Source organism: Centropristis striata, chromosome 23 (genome assembly GCF_030273125.1).
Source record: "Centropristis striata isolate RG_2023a ecotype Rhode Island chromosome 23, C.striata_1.0, whole genome shotgun sequence".
NCBI lineage: Eukaryota > Metazoa > Chordata > Actinopteri > Perciformes > Serranidae > Centropristis > Centropristis striata.
Window position 1 is genome coordinate 9,800,302 of NC_081539.1, and position 22,306 is coordinate 9,822,607.

General features: G+C 36.4%; 2 protein-coding genes across 3 annotated transcripts in view; one reads left to right on the forward strand and one right to left on the reverse strand.

The window, feature by feature from the left end:
- Positions 1 to 1,587: 1,587 nt before the first annotated feature.
- smpx (small muscle protein X-linked) lies at positions 1,588 to 21,682 on the forward strand. 2 transcript variants are annotated; one of them, XM_059326555.1, is made up of 5 exons: positions 1,588 to 1,681; positions 9,611 to 9,670; positions 13,997 to 14,083; positions 15,123 to 15,275; positions 21,008 to 21,682. In XM_059326555.1, the coding sequence occupies exons 2-4, from the start codon at positions 9,635 to 9,637 to the stop codon at positions 15,270 to 15,272; spliced, it is 273 nt and encodes a 90-aa protein (XP_059182538.1). In that variant the 5' UTR covers positions 1,588 to 1,681; positions 9,611 to 9,634; the 3' UTR covers positions 15,273 to 15,275; positions 21,008 to 21,682. The 2 variants fall into 2 exon arrangements, with proteins under 2 accessions (XP_059182538.1, XP_059182537.1); XM_059326554.1 differs by lacking the exon at positions 1,588 to 1,681 and adding an exon at positions 4,004 to 4,208.
- The window catches only part of cnksr2a (connector enhancer of kinase suppressor of Ras 2a), a 103,226-nt gene continuing 90,775 nt past the window's right edge, over positions 9,856 to 22,306 (reverse strand). The window contains exon 25 of the mRNA XM_059326552.1: positions 9,856 to 14,045. Coding sequence (XP_059182535.1) covers positions 13,998 to 14,045 — 48 coding nt within the window. The 3' untranslated portion in view covers positions 9,856 to 13,997. The remainder of the gene's footprint in view (positions 14,046 to 22,306) is intronic.

Genomic DNA, 22,306 nt, shown 5'->3' on the forward strand with positions numbered 1-22,306 from the left:
CATTTATTTTTTTCATTTTGTTGAATTTATTTTCAGATATTAAATAGATTCAGATTTCCTTTAATTTAAATGTGCTGCATAGGACTGAAATACCATTTTGCAAACCTCAGGCAAAATAAAAAAAAAACATATATAATGCGAAATTTACTCCAAAGATAAATATAAATAAATGAAAAATGTCAAAAAAATAAAATAAAAATGCTTAATCATTTTAAATTTATCACGTTTTTCATGTTAAACCCTGACCTGAAAGTAACTAAAGCTGGTGGCTTAATGTAGTGGATTACCCACTCATATCAAATCAATCAAATCAAATCAAAATGACTTTATTGATCCCCGAGGGGAAATTCAGTTAGTCTGGTAACTCTTGAAGAATGAGACAGACTGATGGCTGTAGGAGCGAAGGATCTTTTGAATCTCTCCGTCCTGCAACAGAGAGAGAGGAGCCGTCCACTGCTGTTTTTTTGGTCCATAACGGTTTTGTGTAACGGATGATCCGGGTATTTCAGGATGGCCTCGAACATGGGTGAGTGACAAATAAGGGTTGGCAAGATGTCAAATGGTGTAACCACAAAAAAATGATAAATAATACTTCATCCACCTTCATCCACCTACATTGTATTTAAGTGGACTTATACATATAATGACTTCATTCTAAAAAACATCAAATTAAATTTATTTTGGAGTATTTCTAAATTTACATATTTTGTCAATATTGAGCAGAACATATTCTAAAAACAACCATTTTTTTCTAAAGTTTTGACAAATTATGTCAAATTTGTTATATACCATAGTGTTGCAATGTAAACGTAGATTTTTTTCCTGTTTATGATCAGATTTTTATGGGGAAAAAATGACTGGTTACACCAACTGACACTGGGTTAGATCATGTCATTGACCCATATATATATATATATATATATAATCAATCTAAGTGGGTCCATTCTGCATAACAAGTACTTTTACTTTTGATACTGGTGGCTGTTTTCGACTTAAATAAGTTTTATATTCATGACTTTTACTTTCATTGGAGTCTTTTTGCAGTTGTCTTAATACTTTTACTTAAGTATCTTAATACTTAAGGATCTTAATACTTCCTCCACCACTGGTTGTTATTTTCCTCATGCAGTGTTGCCTAGCTTACTGTGAAACTTCAGCTACCTATTGAATTAACAGCTGTATCATGTTGTTAAATACAATAAAACACATTCACTGATGACGGTGTTTGTAATAGGTAAGGGTTGTCCCTGCCAACAGGTCGCCCAGTGTGCGGGGGTAGTATTTGCATAGTTTGAAATATAAAACACGCCACACTTTGACTCGGTTCATTTTATTACCTGAGCACACACTAGATTAAGTTCATGGGATATCTGTGGTTTGATGCACTGAAGGCGGAAAGCTCCATTTGAGGGAAAGTTGAGGAAATCCTGAGAGAGAGGTAAGTGGAAACACACACACACACTGCAAAAGACTTCTATAAACAAATAGAGAAACACACACACACACACTCATACACACAGGCTGAAAACTCACTCTACTTCTTTCATGATGGGTCGAATTCCTCTCAGGGAGGAGTTTCGTGTCTCCCCGAGCCAATCAGGACGAGCGGAAACAGGTCAGGTAGCCGAAGAGGACCTCAGAGAGAGCGCAGGCAGGGCAGAGCAGCCACGCACGCCAGGAGGTAAGAGAGCACACACACATACACACACACACACACCTTTAACTCTGTGAGATCAGTTCCCCTCTGAGCCGGAGGATGTACATCAGTGTATACATGTAGATATGCCAGCAGAGCTACTTGTGTATGAGTGTGTGTGTGTGTGTGTGTGTGTGTTTAAGTGAGTGAGTGTCAGAGCAGAAATAGGACAGTGCCATTTTAGTCACTAAGATTAGGAGGAGTGTTTTGAGGACTCATGTGTCAGGTTTTGATGAGGATGCAGCAAAAAATTACCCCATTAGTCATTGTAAACACTTGTGAATATCATATAAGCAGACACTTGTGTTTGAAATACTTAAATGTTTAGTTTTTTGAGTGAAGTTTGGTTTAGCAGTTCAATTATTTCTCTCACTGGAACATTTGCATGTAATTATAGCTTGAAAATCCTTAAAAATGTATGCAAATCAAAGAAGATACTTGTTATTATAAACATTGTGAATCTCATGCAAGCAGACTGTTTTGTTTGTTTGGTTTAGCAGTTTAATTTCCCTCATTGGAGCATTTTTGTGTAATTGGAGCCTGAAAAAACAAAAAATATGTTAACATCAAAGCACACAATTGTCATTATAAACATCTGTGAATGTCATATGAGCAAAAAGTTATGTGTTTGAGTGTTTTATGCTTAAATTTTCTATTTTTTGAATGAAGTTTGGGCCTGCCGTGAAGTTATTTTGCCCCACTGGAACATCTTACAGTAATTATAGCTTGAAAACTGTAATTTAAGATTATTTGTTGATACAACATTGTGAATCTCATGTAAACAGACAGTTGTTGTGTTTCATATAAAGGCCTAAATGTTCCATTTTTCAAGTTGGGTCCTGCAGCTAAACAAGACTGTTAACCCCATAGGTTGTTTATACAGCAGATTAAAATGATTTCCTAACCCAGTTTATAGTCAGGCATCTTAGCAAAATAAAGGGGACACACCGGACAAAAGCACCACATTTTTTCCACATGCTCTCCATCTCCATAAGTTAAAATTTTTGGAGGGGAGCCACTTCATCACGATTGCAGATCGGAGATGGCAGCCATATAAAGTCTATGAGAACCAATATATCTTCCAAACCACTTAGAAGGTCAATGTTGGTGTCAAAATATACATTTTCTGGGTCAAGAAATCCATTAAAGCTATTGAGAATATCACTAGATGATTATTTGATCATATAGATGTGTTCATTTTTGTAATTTTATATAAATATATGTCCGACCGCTTAGGAGCTGAGTTGGAAATTACGTAAATACATGGCAAATTGAACATATCTTGATCAAATAATCATCTAGTGATATTCTCAATAGCTTTAAATGATTCCTTGACCCAGAAAATTTATATTTTGACACCTTTTAAGTGGCTTGGAAGATATATTGGTTCTCATAGACTTTATATGGCTGCCATCTCCGATCTGCCATCTTAATAAAGTGGCTCCCATCAAAAATTGAAACCTATGGTGATAGAAAGGTGGTCCTAAGCCACCTGACTATTAAAGGTTTTCAAGGTTTAAATACAGTGAGATGGTACGGTGAGAGAAGTATTTTAACTGCGGGACCAAACTTTATTCAGGAAATGGAACAATAAAGCATGAAACATTCAAGCACATAACTGTCTGCTTATATGAGATTCACAATGTCAATAATGATATTTATGTGCTCTGATTTCAATGTTTGTTAAAGGTCTTCAAGGTTTGATTACATTAAAACGGTTCCAGTAAAGAAAATAATTGAACAATCAAGTCATTTGTTGTTGTTTTTCTTAATTAAGTTTGTCCTGCAATTACAGTACTGCCCTCACTGGAACATCTAACTGTAATTAAAGCTTGAAAACCTGGAAATAGATGTTAAAATCAGGCTCCATACTTGTCATTATAAACATTTGTGAATCTCATGTAACTGTACATTTATCTGTTTGAGTGTTTCATGCTTAAATATTTAATTTTTTGAAGGAAGTTTGGTCTAGGAGTAATATTTCCTGCACCGGACTGGAACATTTTACTGCAATTGCAACTTGAAACCTGCTTAAATGTTGTTCTTTTTTAATGAAGTTTGGTCTTGCAGTGAAATTATTTCGGAACATTTCACTGTAACTCTAGTTTGAAAACCTTTTAAAGATGTTACAAGTATAGAGATCAAAGTGCTCGGTTCTACTGTTTGACAATGTTTTGGTCCGTCACTCTGCGTGTCCATGTGTGTCTGAGGACGTGTGTGTGTGTGTGTGTGGACAGAAAGCAGGTCCCTTCTGTGTATCACTCGTCTATTTATAGTGAGAACAAATCCCAGATATGAGAGGAATCCTTCCACCACTTACGAGGCAGGGAGAGAGAGAGAGAAAGCGAGAGGGGCGGAGAGTGGAGGAAAAGAGAAAGAAAAAGAAAGAGATGGAGAGAAGGGGGGAAACAAGTTTGTGAGAGATGGATAGAAAGTGTAAGTGACCAAGCAAGACAAGTCCAAGCGTGTTTAAAAGCAAGTATTAGAGGAAACAGAGTTGTGTCATCAGCAGGTAAGTTAGATCTGCCTTTTATATATGTGTGTGTGTGTGTGTGTGTGTGTGTGTGTGTGTGTGTGCGTGTGTGTGTGTGCGTGTGCGTGTGTGTGTTCTTGTACTCCCTTGTGAGGACGGGAACACGTTTTTAGTGAGGACATTTTTGCAAAGTGAGGACATTTCGGCCGGTCCTCACTTCTTTAAAGGCTTTTTTTAGATTTCAGACTTTGTTTTAAGGCTAAATGTTACATGATAATGATAATTAACTGAAATTGTATTGTGTGGTTACAAAACCAACTAAAATTATAGTGAAAATGTCGTTTTCGTTTTCGTCTTTGTCAACTTTTTTCATACATAATGAAGATGGATAAGGCAAAAGAAATGAAGGCAAAATTTACTGTGACCTAACACTAAAACTAATAAAAACTAAACTAAAACTAAAGCATTTTTTAAAAAAAATACTAAACTAAAACTAGCAAAATCACTCTAAAACTAATTAAAACTAACTGAATTTGAAAACAAAAATTCACAACAAAATTAAAACTAAAACTAATGAAAAATCCAGAACTATTATAACATCGCAAGGGAATTCACAGTTCCAATGAGGGTCCTCACAAAGATAGAAGTACAAGAATGTGTGTGTGTGTGTGTGTGTGTGCTTGAATAGCAGGTGGTGCAGGTCATGACTTTAGGCTCACATTTATTCAGCATTTTGTGTTTATTTAGAAGGAACAGTCTGAAAGTTTTGCAATAACCTGCAGGAACACTCAATGTTTAGCAGTGGAGAAAGTTTTGTTTGGGTCTGTTTTGATGAAAAAAAAAGCATTAATTTAATCCTATTTGTGCAAAAAGTAACTTTAATTCTTATTCCATATCACAGCGACATTTCCTCCTCTGTGCCACAGTTCTCATTGGTTCCTACTTTAATATAATTGTTTATATAAGGAATAGTAAAACAATTTGGGAACGATGGTCATTTGCTTCAGTGAGAAGAATGACACCGCTCTCTTTTATGTCTGTACTATCACTTTGAAGTTAGAGCCAGGAGATGATTAGCTTAGCTAAGCAAACATTTGCAATAGTTGGCTTCAAATATCTTTTAGGCAACCGTATAATTCATAGACTGTGTCAAACATGGACATAGTCTCTGTTTCGTCACCCAAAGGTTCCCAAACAGGCACTGTGAAGCTTCGTATGGTGACTCCAGCTGTCACCATCTTGGCAGTGCCTGATTCCACCTAACTCCCAGGTAGTCCAAAAATGTAATCCAAAGAGGTGGAGCGTAAGTGAGCTGAGTTGGGCTGAATGAGGCCTGGCTGCTGAAACACGTGGCCAACCTTTAATTGTGCAAAAGTTCAAGCCTTAATATAAATTAAACAGGTGGATTATGTAATTCACCCCCCTTAACAGTTGTCATGAATGGGAAAATTAGCTATTGTCACCAGCCAGCCCTGTCCCTTTAACCCTTGCCTTGTCTTAAGGGTCAAAATTGACCCGCCACTATGTTGAAAAAAACAATGTAAATCATCTTTTTTCAAGATGGTTTGGTTGAAAGGTTTTTTTCTTACTTACTGTTGTTTGTGGACAACGATTCAAAATATGTGAAAAGATGAGTATTGTGTAGCCAATTTCCTTATTGTAACATATATAAGACCCTACAACTATAACACCAAAAAGTTCAAGTTTGTCATTGTTTCACTTCAGTTTTCCTGAACCGTTAAGACTGCAAACCCTGATATTCATAAAGTTATTGATGCATGAGAAGACGTTTCTTCATGAAAAAATAAGATTTGGGGGTTTGTAATTCAATGAAACTGCTTTATTTGAGAGATTTCATCACAGTGGGTCGAGTATGCAGAGTGTTAAGATCACACGAGGGTTAAGACAGTGGTGTGTGTGTGTGTGTGTGTGTGACGTACAGGTGCAGGAAGGTAAACAGAAGAAAGAGAGGTAGAGATCCACTGTGACAGATGTACGTAGCTCATGTTAATGCCTAAGTGTTTAGTACACAGCAGTGTCCAGACAGAGTTTGACCAGGCCCTGTGTTGTGTTCTGCCTTTGCTAAAGAAAGGAAAAAAATGTGCAGTTTTGCACGAAAGTTTCCACTTTGTCTCCTTCCTTTCCACACTTCGGCCCAGACATTAAGACGCCGGTTACCAGCAATGAGCCAACAACATTAAACAATCTCCCAACAATGGTTCGGAGAGAGAGAGAGAGGGTTAAAACAATAACACAATTTTACAAAAAATGTTTTTTTATATACCAGGCTGTAAACATGTTTATATCTGTTGTAAAGTTGCGCATTTAAACATAGTGGTCTATGCAGAGTGACTCGCTTTTGAGTCTCTAGTGGCCATTCGAGGAACTGCAGTTTTTGGCATTTCTGCGTTTGCTTCATTTTCAGCCCCGGAGGTTGCAGCTTAGTACAGAACCAACAATGGGGATATAATGCGTTAACCAGTAAGTTTAAGGCTGTGAGGTGCTGGTTATCAGTCAGATTATGTTACTTTTGGACGTAGTAAGGCCAGTTGTTTCGCCTACTTCCAGTCTTAATGCTACGCTAACCACCTTCTGGCTGTAGCTTCAAATTTAGCATAGAGATATGAGAGTGCAGATTATATTTATACTGGAATATTATACCTTGAAAATCATAAATTGGAGCTGGGAATGACATCACCCGTGGACTAACTGTGTTTGAAGAAACCATTGCTTAACAGGGTGGTGGAAAAAGGGTTTGCACTAGCAAGGTTAGCCACTGTTAGCACTACCAGCTCATAATAAACTATTATGCAGTATTTTGCACATTCAAACTCTGTGGTTTGTCCATAGATGGAAGTTGGACATGTGTCCGACTGACACTTCAGCTTTCACTATCGTAGATCCTCAGGGCAGCCACCATGGAATTTGAGATCAGGGTTGATGAGGTTCCTAAGACTTTTTGAATTAGAAATCCAAGCTTTTTGTTGAAATACTGTACAGACACAGACTCATCTCAAAGAGCCTTTTTGTTAGGTATCTGCACAGAGGTTTAAATGTTTGAGGATTTCAATAGTTTAAAGTATGAGGAATAATTCTATCTGTGGTGTGTGTGTGTTTGTATGTGTGTGTATGTGAGACAGAAAGAGAAAGAGTGTGTACATGAGAGTGAAAGGGCTTGTGGGGCTTTGCAGCGTGGCGTCAGGGGGGCAGCTGCTACTCATGGCCAATATAAATATCATCCTGTTGTGTAAGCGTGTGTGTGTGTAAGCGTGTACGTGTGTGTGTGTGTGGTTGTGTATTTTGGGGGTGTCCAGGCTTTTGCTCTCATGACAAGGACAGCGAAGCTCTTACTGTATGTTGTTACACAAACAGCACCCTGGTAACAGTATCTAAGGGCTGCCATTGGACGCAGCAGCAGCAGCAGCAGCCGGAGGGTCTGGGACTCACTCTGCTTCTTTGGTCCTCTGCTCTGATCAGAGCCACTTGTAGATAAGATAAATAGGCCATGGAAACTTCTACGATTAGGAACCACTTGGGTCTGTGGTGATGTGTGAAACAGCAGAAAGGGAGGGAGGAAGTTTAAAATAACAGAAAACAGGCTGAGATGAGAAGAGGAAGCACCCGAAACATACAGAATTTAGACCATTGGGAGGAAACAAAAACATGACAATTACTGTTTTACCTCTCAAGCTTCTGTCTTTGCACAGCACATTACAGTACAGTATATACTTTACACAATGGCTCATTTACAACTCAAAAATTTTTCATTTTTGAAACAATGAGTCCTTGAATTGAAACAGAGGTGCGCAAAATCAGTCTTCTCATTTCTAGCTGGGAACTGCAGATTTTTCTGAAACTATCACTGGCAATATGAGCTCAGTGAGTTGGCTGGAAATCCAGCTCACATTTTAAAACAAGAATCTCCTAAAAAGGGTTTGAAATGCGCACTTGAGGTTGAGGTAACAAAAACACCAAGTTTAAAGGTGCAATGTGTAAGATATAGCCAGAATTTTGGTTGAAAACATTCTTAAAATTAACAACATTATCCACAGAATGTGAAGTGATACGATTGAAGTTGTGTCAAAGAACTCTGTGTATTGTGTTGCAGAGACATCTACTGAAATGAACATGCTAACCAGTTTGGGGCGAATTTACAAAAGGATTGCAAGGCTTTTCCGGCAACTAAACATGGGCAAATAAGACAAAAAAAAAACTCTCAAAGCACATGCAAAGGCTAAATTGCACACTCAACTGCACTGCCAAGAAAATTGCATGTTGGTGCTATGGCTCTATTTGCACATATTTAAAAGAGGTTATACGCATGCATTTAGTGCAAAATTGGCCCCTTTTTATATGCAAATGTCGTCTATCAGTACCACCCAAAACGACTCATATGAGCGTTTTGCTGGTACAGAGTGCAAGGTTTGTAAATAACAGTGGACACATCATTATACATAAACATAATGTTCACTGCAGTTTTGTTGCATTCAAGCGACAAAAATAAAAGTTTCCTGGTTAGGCTTTATAAACGATAGTTAATAAATGGATGTTAATGCCGGATGTGCCATAGTTTCCTAAAAATGTGAGGCAGGGAAGTGAAGTGATGGTTGAATCACATCATTTACTTTTTTTTTCCCACATGGTACACAAATGAACGAACAAATTGCCATCATTCCTACATTCTATGGCAGTTAGAGGGTGGGAGATGACGGTCTACAACATAAACACGGGTCTTAATAATCTAATTGAAGAAAACGACCGATGGAGTTGTTTTTGAGGATAGGACAGTCTCTTAACTGCAAACAATTTTAAACAATGTCATTCTTGCAAATAGTAAATCATGCAATTCCTGCACAAGGTAAAATACTGCCCCCCTATTATTTGGAGCCTGTTGCAAGAAATTACACAATGCACCTTTAAGGTTCAGGACAGATTGCGGTTAGATCTTCCCCAAACCTCAAGCTTGACCTTGTGTTTTTATGCTGTAAACCTCAACAATATGTAACATAAATTCATCCCAGAACTGGAGAGCTTATGTGATTTGAATTGAAGCCAAAGTGATCATAAACCTATTTAGACCCTGTCACTGCTGTTCCCGCTCATTAAAAGAAGCTGATTTCCAATGTATTCTGCCTTACATCACTACACTCAACACAAAGGTTTCTCTCTCACACGTTTGCTGAATTTGAGGCGCTGTTGTACTTTTATTTTGACATTCCTCTCTGTCTCCCTCTCATGAATGATTCAGAGAACAGTTCCTCTACCTGCTTCTCTGTGTAAGAGTCGCTAAGCAACTGAAATGCTATCCCGGCCCTTTAAAACCACAGAAACAGAGTCCCAGTGCCCCCGACATGCACACACACACACACACACACACACACACACACACACACACACTGAAATACACACAGCTGAATGTCTGTGATCTGTGCTTCCTCCAGGTCAGTGGACTTACCGGGGGGATTATGTCCAAACCTTCGTCCAACGTTAAGGCCCTACAGGTAAAAGATTTTCATCTGTGTGCACAATAATGTGAATGTCTGTAAAACTTTATTATTTACTACTTTAATAACATCACGTCAAAAACAGGCAAGTTATTGCACAAGTAAAATTGGATAAATTGGATAAAAGCTTCAGCCAAATGGCTTAATAACTCTTCATCCTGTTAAAATAAAGACAACAGGTGTTTCCACATTAAAGTATTTAATGGTAAAGGCAAATACAGAGTTCAGACTGTGCATATACAGTATCAAGGCTTTGTTAGTGCAGAGTTGTAGCGAGGCAAAGGATGGAGAGTTGTCTTTATCACTGTCTGTTTGTATTGGTGTTGTAATGGCTTTGTGCGTGCATGTCAGAGAGGGTTTCTTCCATTGGCTCTCTCTTCTCATTGTGCTCATTTTCATGTCTAACCATGGGATAGGCATCTGGACAGAGGACTTTTTTAACACCAGTACAGTACAAACATGAGGTTCTTCGTCTCAGTACTCCAACAGTTTAAGTTCATCACAAAAACAATAACAGCAGGACAAATTTACATTATAAATAATAGACATCGTCGTCCAAAAACCTTCCTGTTTCAATCTATTTTATATTTTAACATTTTCAAAAGCATAACATGTCTTTGTTGCCTTGATTTTCCACACAGTTATTAGCTTCAGTTTAATCAATTCAGAAGGAAACTCAATCATGAAGGAAACAGTTGATTGTGTGCTTAACGTAGCTGCAAAATCCGAGATTAAGCAAAAAAATGTACATGATCCCATTAGTGCCCGTTTGTATTGTGGATTGGGTTTTATATTAACAGAGCACATGATTGTATTACGACTTTGGTTGCAGATTCTCAATTTCATTCTTGTTTCATTTTGTTGACATATTACAGTCAAAGATTTTTTGCAGAAGGAATTTGGGATTTAACTCAGAAAATACTGTCAAAAGCCATTGAAAAAAATCAAAAAAATTTTATGAATAAAATATAGATTATACTACTACTATAAATCTTATTATAAATTATACACTTACAAAGCCGTCTTCACAAAATCTTCACAATTTAGACAGGGATATAACTGGAGAGTTCAGTGTATGTTGAGTGTTTATGTATAAATATACAAATATTTATCACCTGAAACCAAATTCTGGTGAATTTAGGAGAAATCTAGAGAAGTGTAGCAAAAATAACGACCTAAATGTGGATGATTGCTTTCCACTATCTAAAAGAAAACATGTCATGAAGGCAAAACAGCCAAAAAATCTCAACTTGACCAGTGCATGAATAAAAGATTTTGCTTGTACCGTCTCAACACATAAATGTCTGTAATTTGCTTTTGGAAGGAAGACAGAAAATCAATTAAAACACTGTTGTTATGCTTTTGAAAATGGAAAATGGAAGTTATGTGAGTTATATCTGATGTGTGGGTAAAACTTGGACAAACACCAGCACGGTCCTTGAACAAATGGTCTGTGAAGAACAATTAAACTTGGCTGATGGACATCCTGTGTTTTATACCCAACAACTATAAAACAGAAAACAATCACCAAACAGGGTTGAGACGCTGCCACGGTGGCAGTTAAGAGTCTACAAATGTACCCCATGAAAATGACAAAACAAAGTCTGTTTGAGCTGAAAAAGAACAGTTAGTAATAGGACATTTCTCAGATCAATAAAATAAATCATAAGCTTGCTTTATTGTCTGTTTTCGAACTTCGGGACAAATCTTGCATCGATTGACTGACTCTTATCCTGCTGGCTTTAAGGTTTTTGGTCTTCTATCCTTATATATAAACATTTCCAGCCAGCTTTAAAGAATTGGTTCACCTTCAACACAAGTTATTATTGTTGGATTGATGGACACAGAGACAGTTATATGCTGTACTTCCATCTCAGCCTCCTTCCAGATTAAAAGCCAGTGCCATCTTTGTACAGCTGCAAAAGGCAAGCAGTAAAAGTTCCATTACATTTCCTACAAACAGCTTGTGCAGCCAAAATTTTCAGTGTGGATCCCAAAGTCCAGTAGTTAATTCTCTAATACATATCCTTCACTCACATAGCTCTGGCTGCAAACTGCATGCTCACTATAGTCAGGAAGCAGAGTTGAATTATCAGTGTGCATGAAAAGAATAAAGATAAGGAAGGAGGCACGCGATTAGCTGACATTCCCATAAGTTTGGGCTGTTAAGGGCCGGCTCCGCCTTCTAGTATGTCTAGTAGGTTGTTATCAGCACATTCAACAGGCTGCTATTTTAGTGATGTTGTTCGGAAAGGTAAGGAAACTGACGATAAGTTGCACGAGTAAAGTAAAAGTTATTTGAAATAATGTCACTTAACTTCTGTGCATCAAGTTTTTATGTTACCACACTTGTTATCACAATGCCTTAACTTGCAACATTGACACGCATTTATTTTACTTATTAAACTTTCTTATTACGCCTAACCAGGAACTTTTTTTGCTCTTACTGTAGAGAAGTAGTTCTGTATGTGGTGTAAATCTAAAAACTGTGGCCTTTTAACTAAACACAACTGCTTAGTTTTTTAGCATCTGGCCATTTAATGGGCTGATAACAACCTACTGGACCTACTAGAAGGTGGAGCAAGCCCTTACTCGCCCACACTTATGCACTGAAAAAAAAAAAAACTAGGCAAGCTTTTCCACACAGGAAGTGTTTCTAATCTTTACTCAGGCTGTTTCTAAGTAATATTTATTTAAATAACCATTTATTTTTTTAATGAATATACACAAGTAAATTGCAGATTCACTGATGTCCCTCAATAACATTTTACTTGGAAATATCAACTAATTAAGCCAATGAACTGGTTTAGTGAATATTACTTGGAACGAATGATTAAATTGACATACAAAACTGAGGACACATAATAACAAACAATCACTGAGTAATGCACTACATGAAAAACTGATATTTTAAAGTAAAAGCACTGAATTCGTATTTCTTTGTAGAATGTATATAGATGATTGAAATAATAATTACAGGGCCATAAAAACTTTTTTTTCAGTGTGGGATTAATCTTGAGATAACGTTTGAAATGGGTGAAGCAGGTGGTGGAAGAACATTATGTACGGTACTTAAGTGAAAATTTGAGGTATTTTACTTGAGCAGGTTGTTTTCATTCACTATTTATATATCAACAAAAACGAATGCACTATGATATTATACAAACCACATAATCGTGAGCCAAGAGCTGATGATGTTTGTTGTAAGGCGTCAACCTCTAGGGACTGTAGAAATTATGACGGGAGTAATTTAAGTTCCTTATGACTTATTTTAACCCAAAACATGACCTTTTTATAGATATAACCAAGTAGTTTTGGTTTTGGTTTTCCATTAATGTCAGATTCTTGCAGGTTGTTGAATTGTGTTATCTAGTTGCATTATGTCAACTGTAGGATCTGGCATTTTTGGAGTCTAATAGACACTATCAAGATTAATCTGACTCTGTGTCACTGATTGTGACCATTTTTGCTTTAGATCTGTTTCCTTTAACTTCATAATATAATTCTGTATCTCTTGACCCTTTAAAGAACTAAAACTTACAAACACACTGATATGGCCTGTTAGTAATGCAGGGAGGCTGAGATGGAATTACAGCACAGGAGCTTTTCAACTGTGTGTTTTTTTAACAGAGTTAAAGGAAGAATTCAACTTTTTGGGAATTTACTTTCTTGCTGTGAGGTTTAATGAGAAAATTCTCACTCTCGGCGAGAAAGCAAAATCTTTAAATGTGAAATTATCATCTAAGTTTTAAATTTAGGGTGAAATATTCCTTTATAACCTTTGGTTGGAATGTCAGAAGATGACTGCTGACAGCACGCTGAAGCAGAAGACAGTAAACAACCCCAGCCAAAGCAACATTACAGGGACACAAATCTGAGCGAACATGCTGCGAATGAGGCGAGTTCATCCAGAACTTAAAACCGTATTCTCTGCAAAAAAATAAAATAAAATCCAGCGTCCTCTGTGACACACAACACACTCCCTCTCTGTACAGCTGTACAATATGAGCATATATACAATACAGTACAGTACAGTACAACGCAGAAAAAACACATCAAATCCAGGCAGCAGGAGAACATCGAGTTAGCAGGCAGATCGCTGAGCTCTGTGTGTGTGTATGTGTGAGTATGTGTGTCCCAATTTTCATAAAGACACAATGTCCTTTTTAGGGATATGATGATCAACCAGGAACTAGTGGTCATAATCAAAACAAGTGGTTTTTGAGGCACACAAACACACACACACACGTGCAGAGCCGCAGAGACAGGAAATTTGTTTAAAGTGTTGAAAGTATCTCATTGGCTGTTCTTGCTGTCCGTCAGGCTAATTTGAACATCCCGATGGGAGCTCTGCGTCCAGGGGCGGGACATCCTGTCAAGAGGAGAGAGGAGACAGTAGACATTGAAGAGGTGAGACAACACAGGAGACACACACACACACACACACACACACACACACACACACACAGTAAAGTAAAAGTAAAAGCAAACATTTACCAGCACATCTCTGTATCAAATGTGACAATATTTAGTTTCCAAAAGTTATTTCTTATTGAATTAACTACATTTACTCCAGTACTGCATTTAAGTACAATTTTGAGGTAAGTGTACTATAACTTTATACTTCTACTTCACTACATTTTGAGGCAATTATTGTACTTTTAACTGCACGACATTTAGCTGACAGCTTTAGTTACTTTTCAAGTTGAGATTTAACATAAAAAACATGATTGATTTAAAATGACTAGCCATTTAAAAAAAAAAAAAAAATCTCATAACAGTATATTAAATCGTCAAAATTAACACTACCTGACAACATTCAAATGCTGATTATATAAATACATCAATAATAATAATAACAATCATACAACAATATATTTAGAATATATAAAATAATCTTATTGGGCCATTCTGCATAACAAGTACTTTTACTTTTGATACTTTAAGTACATTTTGGTGCTGATACTTTTGTACTTAAGTTTTGAATGCAGGACTTTTACTTGTAGTGGAGTAATTTCACAGTGTGGAATCAGTACTTTTACTTAAATAAGGGATCTGAATACTTGTTCCACCATTGGAAACCATAGGTTTGTTGTATTGAAAGATAAACACAAGTGAGGCTAAAACATCTGGAACGCCCCCTGGTGGTGGGCTGCAGTATAGGTTATAAACCCCGCCCCCTCCATGTTAATGAAGGGACAAGAGCAAAACTGAAAACTTGAAGGTCAAATAACTTCTTTCCAAAGATGGTTTCACGCTGATGTTGGTTCATTTTTCTGATAATTTTCGTTTTAATTAGTTATTTAATCCTATAAAATAGGGCTCTAACGCCATGATTGACAGCTGTAATTGACTTGTGATTGGTCAGGCGGATGTTAGGGCGGGAGCTGGATACGCAGGCTCCACTCTTTGTCATAATTAGTTCTTTTTCTTAAATTTCTTTTTAAAGGCTCAATCACCAGAGCAGCCCAGCGCTGCCGCCCAGACGCCAGAGGAGAAGAAGGCGTTGCCGGGTGCCGTGAAGCTGCCCGGTCCCGCCGTTAACCTATCAGAGCTGCAGAACGTCAAGAGCGAGCTACGATGGGTCACCAAGGACTAACATGTAGGTGGCGATAGTCCTATGGACATCCATTGTTGCTTTTAATGTGAAAATAAAAATAATAATAATTATTATTAAAAAGAGCCTACATTTTACAGCATTGTTTCCAATATATTTCTTTCTTCTGACATCATTAAAAGCTTAAATATATAAAAATATATGAATATTTTCTCATTTTATATTGATTTGGATTATCAAATAATAATTTATAGACAAGAAATGTACAGTATGTTGTTCAAACACCCATCATTGCATTAATGTAAAAGAAATGAAATAAATAATAATTATAATATTTAAAAAGAACATTTTTACAGTATTGTTTTCAATATATTTCTTTCTTCTGACCTCATAAAAAATTAAAATAAGTAAATATTTTCTATTTTTATATTGATTTGGATTACCAAAAAAGTCATTGATAGACAATACATTTACAGTCTGTTGTTCTAAATGAGTGACTAGTGTCTAAAATAGTGAGATTTATTATTATTATTATTATTCATTATATTATAGTGAAGAAGCTGTTTAAGAAGACCACAAACTGAACATTAAGGTTCAAATATCAATAATTGATATCCACAATAGAGTGAAAATCATACTTTTTTAATAACCTTTTGCTGTTTTTTTTATTGACTCGTTATTTCAAACTTAGTGTTAAGACTCTGAATATCTTAACCTTCACACACAGCAACAGCTGACTTGTGTTTCCTTTGTCATCATTATTTGAATACGCCAAAAGTCCCACTGATCCTCACGATAACGGCCAACTTGGAAATATTTGACGCAGGTGTTTGGAGAGTTTCAGGGCAGAACCGAATGCAAAGCAGAACCGAACAGTGGTAGCAAAGATGAGCTCACAAACAAAGAAACAGGTTCTTTGTGAACGATGCAAATCCAGTCCAGGTGTGTGAAAACATGAACACCTTGTTGTTGTCAGTTTCATGTTGAAACTACTCACAACACGGTCAATGTTCAAGACTTTACAACCTACACCAAAACAATCTAAATTAATGTTAATAAATAATAATAATAATAATAATAATAATAATAAATTGGGCGTGAACTGCCTCTTTAACATTTGAGAAGCTGAAATCCTGACCAAATTTTTAATATTAACCACTCAAGTAATCAATGAATTGATCATTTCAGCTCTAATTTTTGATTCTGCTGGATACTATGACAATTTACAAAACATCTCCATATGTTTTGTTTGTAAAATCCAGTAAAAAATACAATTATCATTATTTCCTACTACAATGTAGTAGAGTAGAAGTATGAAGTCTGAGAAATACTCACAAGTATGTCAAATTTAAAGTAAATGTCTCCCACAGACACACACAATACATAACTGGATTATCAGTCTACACATCTATAATTCTTCAGCCACTTATCCCGGGAGGGTCGATGAGAAAACAAGCAATTAAAGTTTCAAATGCACTTAACCTGCATGTCATTACAATGTGGGAGGAAATGAGTGGGACAAGGGGAGGATATACAAACTGGTAAAACCCAACTGGACGCATCAGGTTAAGACCCAGAATCTATTTGTTGTGAAGAGACGAAACTAACCTCTGAGCTACTCATTAAATCCTTCAGACCAAGACAGAGAGAGACTTTTAGAGGGAGATCAGGGTTGGGTGGCACACTTTTTATTTTCTGCTGTATCTCTTTAAATTTATGTTAGAATATTCTAACCAGCAGCCAATTAAATTTTACAGTCTCACCTATAAATGCAGTTGCTTTTTTTCTAATTTACATAAATGTTTTCTTAACTCTCCCGTTCTGTTGTGTGTCAAATTGATCCATTTCAAAGTTAAAAAACAAAACCCTGAACAGAAGAGAGAGAGAGAGAGAGAGAGAGAGAGAGAGAGAGATAGAGAGAGAGAGAGAGAGAGAGAGAGAGAGGGGGGGAGAGAGAGAGAGAGAGAGAGAGAGAGAGAGATATGTAGGTCTTTCCAATGTACATAAAAAAGAGTTTTAACATGCTTTTTTTTTTTTTTTTAAGAAATTGAACCATGATCTGTGAGAGGTAAAGAACACCATTACACTAAATATTGTTTTAAATGGTTAGTAATGGAGTTAATAATGAAATATAAACAATGCTTTTAGGGGATTTTTTGGGACTTCTGCATAATTAAACATTTCCAATTGACCCAGGAACATTATTGCTGTTCCTGAGAAATGAACATAACAGGAGGGTTAAATTAGGGGGTTAAAGACATGTTGTGAGTTTGTCCCAACCAGCCCCATGACATTGGGACATTTTACATGATGCTGTACACGATATAAAAATGACTCATAAAGTTACTTTTTGTTTTAAAAAAAATTACGTTTCACACTAAAAGTCTGTTACTGGATGCAAACCCTGGTTTCCTGGGTGGAAGTCCTGTGCTTAAAGGCCATCCACTGCCCCATCCTTCCTGCTTATGCGGACTTTGTCGCTCCCTATACCTCATGCCCCTCCTTTGCTCTTGTAGTAACCACTGTGGCCACAAGAGATCAGCGCATAACAATAAATGGGAATATAGCAGCCCATGTAATGTGCTGACAGCAGCCTCGTACTAGAAGGTGGAGCAGTCTAGGAGGCACGTTTGCTCTCTTCACAAATTAATTATTTTTGAACAATAACATCTCTACAAACTCAAGAATTTGCAAAAAAAAAAAAATTTTCGGTGCTCAAAATGTCACAAGGCGCACATTTAATTCTATATAAACCTTGTTAAATTCAGTTCTGTCTGTCATCATGTTATATATCTTTATATATAAATGGATCCCAAATGTTTTTACTTCTGCATATTACAGGAATCCAAAACAAGATATTTGACATCTAACGAGAAGAAAGTGAAGCTTTTTGCTGTTTATGTTTTATATCCGAACATAAAAAGGCACTAAACTATGAGACATTATGTCTTTGTGACAGATCCTGGATCAGTGAGACTCCACAATAATAACTTGCAGTGACCTGATCTCACCACAGGGGGGCGCTGTGAGCCGTGTGCAGTCTTTGTTTGGGTCAAGCGGCGTGTGTGTGTTGTTGCCTCTGTGTGTGGGCAGGAGGGGCTGAGTCAGGCTCTATATTTATACTTTATAGGAGTGTGTGTGTGTGTGTGTGTGTGTGTGTGTATTGAGAAACGTGTGTGAGCACTGAGGGGCAGTCTGTGCTGCGACTTTCTCAGCGGGAAACAGAAACCACAATATCCAAACACTGTGGCTGTTCTGCCCTGCCCAAACCATGTGGGTGTGCTGTGTAGGAGATAGATGAGAAGCTGGTTCAAGTTTTAGTAATAAACATGTTTCTCTCAGGCAGGAAAAAAAATAACACTACCTGCCATTTCTCAGCAGGCTCACAGTGTGCACTTACACTGGGAACGTGATGAAATTACTTTAAAGTCAGCAGCTGCAGCAGCATAATGCATGCACCTGATTTATGAGCTTTTGATAGACATATTGTCCCACAGTGCAATGCACAAAGAAAAAAAAAAGCTACTCACAGCTGCATAAAACAAATTCATGGTATCTAAAGTGAGCAACAAAATAAAGTATTATATTCTCACTTTACAGTCAGAAATTATTCTTTTTTCAGACTTCTGTCTGTAAATGCAGAACTAGGATAAAACTAAATGCTCTTTTGTTTGTTTGAAACAAAACAGTAAATGCTGACTTATTAACCTTAACCTTTGGCTTTGTTCCATGGTTCAGTGATGTTATGTCATGAGACATGACATGACATTATGTTACGTGACTTCATGCGACAACAAAAAATGTCACAATGTATTTTTCTTAACCTTAATCTTTTTTTTGCCAAAACAAAACCCACCTGCCTGCATACGAGTAAAGATAAAGGTAGGGGTAGACCCAGTGGTGAAATGTAACTAAATACATTTACTCAAGTACTGTACTTAAGTACAATTTTGAGGTACTTGTACTTTACTTGAGTATTTCCATTTTAAGTAACTTTATACTTCTACCTCACTACATTTTGAGGCAAATATTTTACTTTTTACTCCACTACATTTAGCTGACAGCTTTAGTTACTTTTCAGGTCGAGATTTAACAAAATTTGACTTTAACTGGGAAATTAAACATTGCAGGGAATTAATAAAAAAAATAATGTGCAGATAAATTAAACATTTGTAAAGATGACCAGGAAAGAATAGTGCATAACAGAATAAAATTGACTAAATGTTTGCTGCACATGCAACGACAGACGTACTGGTCTGTATCCACTTTTATCCTCTTAAAAGTAGTTTTTTCGGTTCATCAGCTTATATAAACTTAGTTATATAAGTTATTTACCCTATTGGTAGTGCATTTCACCACAGCAGCTTTTACAGAAAAGACAGTATGATGCAACTCACATTTTGCACCCTGCATAAAGTGCTCTGTGTGATCAGACACTTCTAATTATTACCTTCCCTCTCAGTCTCTTGTACTTTTCTTTGGGCTCCACTGTAACATGACTTAACCAGCACAACTATTACAAGCCCTACAAAGTCTAACTGCAGTAACTACGCAAAGGGTTAAACTGAGAAAAACTGCTTTAAAGTTTTTTAACATGTTTTAACTGGCCTGCAAAATTGGTTATATGTATGTAAGTGATATGACACTTATTTCTACATGTATTGATGATGTAATTTTTATGCTCAAAAATCATGATGATTTATTTGACCTTTGACCCCAAAAACGTAGTCACGGCATCGCTGTAAAAGGTTACAATATTAGTGCAAAAACAGAGTGCAGTAACAACAATGTTGTCGTCTTCTTTCAGCTTTTATATTTTGTTTTCAGTGAATAAACATTTTCAAATTGATTTTGTTATCAGTGTGTTTAAAATAACAACTTTATTCAAAGATTTGTGTATTGTAGACTTAATATTATAAAGAAATGTTATATTTTAGTCTTAATATAATTTTATCTCACTTTTTTACTTAATCACTATTGAGATACTAATTTCCCTTTCAAATAAACTTACACTTTCTATTATTTTTATGTTTAAATTAGTATATATATCCAAAGCAGACCATGGTAAGTGCAATTACTGCTTTGGTTTTGAGTTGGATTTTGTGTTTTTTATATAATTATTTCTTTGAAATAAAGCAAAATTATGTTTGTCTGTTTACCTTATGGTTTGTTATTTACTTTGTGAATATATACCTTGAAAAAAAGGGGGAAAAAATGCAAGGTACAATATTGCAAAGAAAACGAAATGACTGATTATGTTTGTGAAGTTAAGAAGCCTTGAAATAAAGTATTAAAAAAAAAGAAATGAAGCAAAATTGAAATCTAAAACTTTGTCACAAGATAAAACAGACATCAAGGAGTTCATTTTCTAGTTATAACTCAATTTAGACCAAAAATGTAGTAACTGCAGTTAGACTTTGTAGGGCACTGTAGCTCTCTGGCTTCATCCACTGAAGACCCGCAGAAGTGTTTATAGGACTAAAACTTGAGTCTTCAAGATGGGAAAAAAAAAGAAATGTGCCAGACAGTGAAGGGAGATCAAGACAGAAAGACACAGAAATGGAAAAAGGTCAAGAGAGAGATAAGTGCAGAGAGAAACCAGGTGATGGATCATTCAGATCTTATATTTAAGGCTGCATCAGTGACCTGGCCTCCTCCTTCTCCTCCTCCTCCTCTTCCTCGTCCCGCTGCCTCACAGGGGTCAGCAGCTCTGAGACCCGCTGATAAGACAGTGAAAAAATCCCTCACAGTGTCTTTATCTGTCTTCTTTCCTCCAGGATCCTCAGCCAGACGGAGAGGAAGGCAGATAATCTTCAGAGACACAGACTTGCCCACTGCCACCGAAGACTAAGCAAACTACAAACTAATCCCAACATGTTCGGAAACAGTAACAGCTTTCTGTGAAGCCAACGTCTGCAGAAAATGTTCCGCGTTTAACCGAAACCACAAAGCAGGCAACCATAAACTCTCTTTCTGTCAGTACTCTAACAGGTTAAAGCACTACAACTATCTTTATTTATCAAACCACCAGTTAAGATTGTTTCGTCACTAAATAGAAATCCAAATTTGTACAATAAGTTGCGTATTGTTGAGGTTAAGCGAGATATTCTGGCTTATTTCTTCTGCAGAAAAGACTCCGCTTTACTTGGACTTTTAGAAGTGAGTTAGTTGTGTTGCATTAATGGCTAATTATTCAGCATGTTTTTGGCTTTTTTTTTTTAGTTTTTTGGGTATTTTTAAGTCTGAAGCAGCTGGTTTAAAAGGACATTTGTTCACAAATATTTAAGGAATCCACTTGACGAAAAGCAAAACTGTGATTTCCCTCCCAACTCTGTGACAACGCTTATTTTCCACATCCAACTATTCAGCACTGATTTTTACTGATCTTTTAAATTATTCATTTCTAAATGTTGCAGTTATGCGATGGAATTCAAGTTCAGTTGTACTTGTAACTTGTTTTGGGAGCGGGATTATAATGTTTTTCTTGTTTTATTGTTATGATTCCCCGAAACCGGTATCTTCAGGAGAATGTTGCAATAAATCAAGATGGTTTTGAAAATCACAAACTGTTCTCTTCATTACTGGTTACATCTGCTACAGTCACTTAAATACATGCTTCGTGTAGATTGAATTTTGTAGGAATAGAAATAGAATGGAACGGACATTGAAATATGTGCCGTGGTCATTTGACTAATGCAAAATAGAGATGGTGATTGCTGTGTGTTGGGGCTGTAAAGTATTTCAGCAGCTCATAACAAAGTCAAATTCAGCTGCTGTTAACAATTTAACAATAACACTTTCCCACCATAAATATAAATGCCTTGTAGCTATTTTTTTTCCAGTGGCCACTCGCATTATTGCAACAAAAGCTCAAAAAGCTTTTTTTCCCCCATAGACCACCCTTATATGTCAGTTAACCATCCTCTTATGTTGCGGATCAAATTGACCCATTTCAAAGTTTAAAAATCCCCAAAAAATAGTTTAAAGTATTTTTTAATATGAAAAAATTTTAAAATTTTAAAATAAAATAAATTTTAAAAAATCAATGTCATGTAAAACTATTGTAATGTATATGT

Coding starts and splice junctions, on each gene's coding strand:
- smpx (XM_059326555.1), top strand. CDS start 9,635: ATGTCCAAACCTTCGTCCAACGTTAAGGCCCTACAG. Junction 9,671..13,996: donor CCAACGTTAAGGCCCTACAG/GTAAAAGATTTT, acceptor GCTGTCCGTCAG/GCTAATTTGAACATCCCGAT. Junction 14,084..15,122: donor AGACAGTAGACATTGAAGAG/GTGAGACAACAC, acceptor TTCTTTTTAAAG/GCTCAATCACCAGAGCAGCC.